Raw genomic sequence first — 5,083 nt, 5'->3', positions numbered from 1 at the left:
ATTTTTGAATTATTTTTGTGACGATTTATAAGCTTATTGAAGTAAGAGGATCTGGCCTCTTTGACTGATTCATTATATAGGTAAAGTAGTTCTTTGAAGTGATCACGATGGACAGTCAGACGCTCTGCTTTTCGATAGGAGCGTCGAAGACTACGAGTCTGATTATCTAACCATGGTGTCCGGGAATTAACAGAGCAATAACTGGTTTTGAGAGGAGCAACCTGATTTAGAATGGCAAGACAGTGTTCATTAAAATAATTAGTTAAAAGCTCAACCTCGTTAGAGGAACTTTTAAAATTAAAAAGAGAAGAAAACTTTAAAATGACAGAGTCATCAATAAAGCGCCTGCGCCTAGTAGAACCTTGAGGATGGGACTCTGAATTAACAGATACAGTAAAAGAAACTGACTTCTGGTCACTAAAAACAACTTCATTTAAATTCATGTGGTCAAGGGAAACACCATAGGTGAAGACCAAGTCCAGAGTGTGCCCAGCCGTATGAGTAGGCCCTGCTACATGCTGAACAAAGTTGAAAGAGTCCATAATGCTCAGGAACTCCTTAGTGGTACTGTTTGTTAAGTCATCCACATGAATGTTGAAATCTCCAACAATGATGACCTTGCCCATTTTAATAGTGGAAGTTAAAAAGTCTTGTAGGTCTGACAAAAAAGATGCAGCAGACCCAGGTGGACGATAAATAAGAATGCCGTATATGGGCTGTTCTCTTCCAATTTTTATCATAAGCATCTCAAAAGAGTTGTAGCAGCTTGAAGAAATCATCTGGCATAAAAAAGTATTTTTAAAAATTACAGCTGTTCCACCTCCTCGTCCAGATATCCGAGGTGCACAGAGAAATGAGCAGTCAGCGGGACAAAGCTCTAACGGTGTGTTCACACCGAACGCGATGGACGCGAACAAAAACGCCCCAAACGCCCCTAATTTGACGCGTGCACATTCGCGTCTCAACGCGTGTCCAAGAAAAATCCATCGCGCGTCAAAATATGATATTTTGACGCGCGTGAACCGGAAATGTGGGAGGGATGTGGGAGGAAGTTGTGCCAGACCGGTATCTTTGCAAGATGGCAGCTGTCGAGTTAGCGCTTGAAGAGAGAGTCTCCCTTCTCTATGTACTGTGGAGAGCAGAGCAGCGGCGTAAAAGACGCCCTCGCCATACCTGGGTCCATCAGGTCCTCCAGAGGCATGAGCAGTTTGGTGAGTTTCACCATTTGCTCCAGGAGCTGCGCCTGGATGACGGCCGATTCCAGCGACATCACTGTCTTTCACTCGGCCAGTTTGAGGACCTGCTTCCCCGGGTCGGTCCCAGAATCGCCGCCTAGACACCAATTACAGGCGCTCAATCCCACCTGCAGAGCGCCTGTCCATCTGCCTGAGGTTAGTAAAAGTATTTAATACGGTAGTCCTTTATTGATACCTGTGCTAATACATGCTAAACCATCCATTTATACACTGCTAACATGGATATGCTATGCTAACAGTGAATGCTCGGTGTTTACTGATAGCAAACTGTGGTACGGAGACGACTGTTTATAATATTTCTAGTGATACTCAGAAGGTCTCATCAAGTCCCGATTTAATTCGATTTATGCTGTTATCAGTGTTTGAATGATAGCATGGCTGTGGTGTCATATCAATGTATGTGCTCGGTGTTTGCTGATATCAAACTGTAGCATTAGGACCACTGAGTTAACCTTTGTAGTGATACTCACTCCTTTTTATTTAGACCTGGTTTAATTCTGGGATAGTTGAATATTTGTATATAATCCCCGCAGACTGTTTTAGATTATATCTAATATATATCATGTAATTATCCTTATAATTACAAAAGGTTTTATGTAAGATTTATGTTTTGCAATTTGTAATTTTGGAATTTCAATAATGTATTTTGTAACTGCAGTACACATAATACTCATTTTAAACAATTTTGTCCAGGTTCCTTGCCAGCAAACAACTCCTCCAGAGAGGCTGTCCTGGTGAGGGAGAAATTCATGGCTCACTTCTCGGTGGAGGGAGCTGTGTCTTGGCAACCAAAGGAGTAGCCTGTTTGAAGTCCGAGTGACTTCCCCACAACGGCTCTTTTAAGAGCCACCCATAAACCTCTAAAGAGTGTTCCTGTCTTTTTAAATTTTTCTTAATAAATGGAGCTCTACTCCAAAATAAACTAACCTCTTTTTACTCTCTTAAGTAACTTGTCTTCACTATGTTCCTATATACAGTGTGGTGCAAAAGTTTGGGCAACCTTATTAATAGTCATTATTTTCCTGTATGAATCGCTGTTACAATGAAAAATGTCAGTTAAATATATCATATAGGAGACACACACATTGATATACACTAAATATTTATTTCATTTCTCTTTTTTTGTGTCGCCAATTTATGCACCTGCTTGATTTAAACACTTATTGCACACTTTCTGTAAACTGCATTTCACTTCTCAAATATCACTGTGTGTGTGTCTCCTATATGATATATTTGACTATTTTTATTGTGACAACCAATGATTTGTACAAGAAAATAATTACTTTTCACAATGTTGCCCAAACTTTTGCATCCCACTGTATTAGTATGTTTTGTCATTAGTATAATATGAAATAAATTCTACTTGTGTCAAGTCGGGTGCCAATATTTGCTGTGTAGTAGAACAGAGACATTTTGTCATTATAAATGTTTATTTGAAAAAATATAAATTCATTAACAAAAACATTTATCATAAATATATGAAATTTAACTATTTACAGAGAGACAGGAATAAAAAGGACCCAGCTTGGAGTGGAAGAGCCTCAGGGAGAAGGAGGAGAAAAATAAGAACATTGTTTCTGCCCTGGAGAGCTGCTGCCTCATCAGAAAACTACTGATCATTAGGGTCCAATGTTTCCAAATTTAACACAGCTGTGCTGTTTTCAAAAACTAATTTATAAATTTGAAATTTCACGAATTCTCGTGTCTGAGGCGGCATGCTCTCCAGAGCAGGAACAAGGCCGAGGAGGAAATGTTCAGTTGGAGACGGGCGTGGCCTCTTTAGGGACTCCAGGATGGCCAGCTCCACCGCCGATGGACCGTCCTGGGACCCGTCCCTCGCCCGCCTTCGAGCTGTCCTCCTCTGTGGGCCTGTAAAACACAGCACAAAACAACACAAAGTAATGAGAAGGCTGCTACTAGATTTTCATTTTCAAAATTGAAAAAAACAGGATATAAACAGATTGGTTGTAGATATTTAGTAAAGGTGATCACAAGGGAATTCAAGCGAGTAAAAAGCTGTCAGTGCTTGATGTACATACCTGTGGGTGCAGCAGCAGGAGCTGAGGGACCAGGGACTGGAGAGCCAGGAGAAGAGACAGGGGAGGACTCTGCTGCATGATTACTTGACTCTATGAAGACAATATTAAATGTTAACAGGTTGAAGACAATAGTCATAGAGAATATTATATTATTATATACTTATATACTTATTATTATATACAGTGGTCTCTCATTTATTGCAGCACATGAACAGTAGTCACAGTTCTCACAAGTTGATTCTCAAAGTGAAAACCTTTGTCGATTTTAAAACGTAAAAGTATTATGCCGCGCTTTTTCTCCGTCTGCGGCGCCACTTTTGTGCGCCTTTTTTGCTCCCGGTGCAGGTGTGTATTTCCGAATGAGGGTCATAGTTATGAGTGTTTTTGTGCTGTTTTTTTCTATTGGACGTGATGGTTATCAAAACCAAACATGATAAGTTTGGCAAGCGCAGGAGACACGACACGGAGGAGATTTGTCATTTGGGCTGCAGAATGCAATGCGCATTGTTGAAAGCTGTACGGTGCAATAAAAAAAATCAACGAAAAGGCGAGGCAGTGACGGATGAACAGCGGGACTACTGTATACTGTTTATTAATAAACAAAATATGTTCCTGTATGACAACACGCATAAATTAACTGCCTACATTAACTCAATGTAAACATACCTTCTGACTGACACTCCCCTGCTGCCTCTTCGGGCTGTCCCTGGTCCTCGGGGGAGAAGTTCTCCACGGTCCGCACCATATTTCCGCTAGTCTCCCGCGGGGTGAGGAAGGGGTCCAGAAACCCCATGACCGCGAAGAACTTCCATTTTCTCCCCGATCCTGCTGCAGACCCACTCCTCTTCTCCTTCTCTGCCTTCTTCTCCTTATTATACGTGTCCCTGAGGCTCTTCCACTTTCTCCTGCAGATGTCCTCTGAATAAACACATTATCTTGTTAGCGGAAAGGTATTTGTACATCAGTGGGAAAATAGCGGGACAGTAGGCGGGCTTGCTAGCTTTTGCGCGGGTTCATCGGGTCAGTCTGAAAATTAAAAAGAAGGAATGAACTTACCAGGTTGCCCGATCTCCTCACTTATGTGTCTCCAAGCTAGGTCCTTTTTATTCCTGTCTCGGTAAAAGTAGTAGCTAGCATCGTACAGCTCCGGGTGATTAGCCACGGCACTGATAAGCTTTTCCTCCATACTGAATGAAGAATGAAGGGCTTTGGCTGGATCTGCCCCTTTGACCTAGGTCAGAGCCACGTCACCAGGCTCCTGATTGGTTGTCGCGGCGCGATTTGACGCTGGAGTTCAGATTTTTCCAACTCGAGCGGTAGACGCGAAACGCGCGTATGCACAAAATGCAACACAAAAACTCACGCGTGTGGTTTTATTCGCGAGTCAAACGCGCCAGACGCGCTACACTGACGCGCGTTTCACGCGTTTTCGCGACGCAAATCTGCTTCCGAATTTTCGCGGGACCCGCAATCGCGCGTCATCGCACTTTTCCATTGACTTTACATGTAAACCTGACGCTCTATTCGCGTCCATCGCGTTCGGTGTGAACACACCGTAAGAGATGTGAGACTTCATTCTCACGCTGCCACGTCTCAGAGATAAACATGAAGTCAAGCTTCTCAGAGCAGAACAAGTCATTTAAAATATAGGACTTATTGGCGATTGAGCGGGCATTAATTAACATCCATTTAAGGCTGCGACTCACCAGGACAGGGGTAGAGTTTCCAAGGACAGAGTCCGCGCTATGCGGTAAGCCGCGCAGCAAAGCAGGGTTCCTGCCGCGATGA

At 42.7% G+C, this 5,083-nt stretch overlaps 1 protein-coding gene across 1 annotated transcript; it reads right to left on the bottom strand.

Annotated features, from left to right (window-relative positions):
- Positions 1-2,667: 2,667 nt before the first annotated feature.
- Positions 2,668-4,638, bottom strand: LOC148102218 (uncharacterized). Its single transcript, XM_087843833.1, has 4 exons — positions 4,352-4,638; positions 3,962-4,213; positions 3,296-3,385; positions 2,668-3,125 (listed from the first exon to the last, which is right to left on the bottom strand). Exons 1-4 carry the CDS (start codon positions 4,479-4,481, stop codon positions 2,866-2,868), a joined length of 732 nt encoding a protein of 243 aa, XP_087699959.1. The 5' UTR covers positions 4,482-4,638; the 3' UTR covers positions 2,668-2,865.
- Positions 4,639-5,083: the final 445 nt, after the last annotated feature.

Source organism: Neolamprologus brichardi, chromosome 7 (assembly GCF_056152115.1).
Source record: "Neolamprologus brichardi isolate AB-2024 chromosome 7, ASM5615211v1, whole genome shotgun sequence".
Taxonomy (NCBI): Eukaryota; Metazoa; Chordata; class Actinopteri; order Cichliformes; family Cichlidae; genus Neolamprologus; species Neolamprologus brichardi.
The sequence above is the reverse complement of the archived record's forward strand: the minus strand, read 5'-3'. Positions and strand labels throughout refer to the sequence as shown.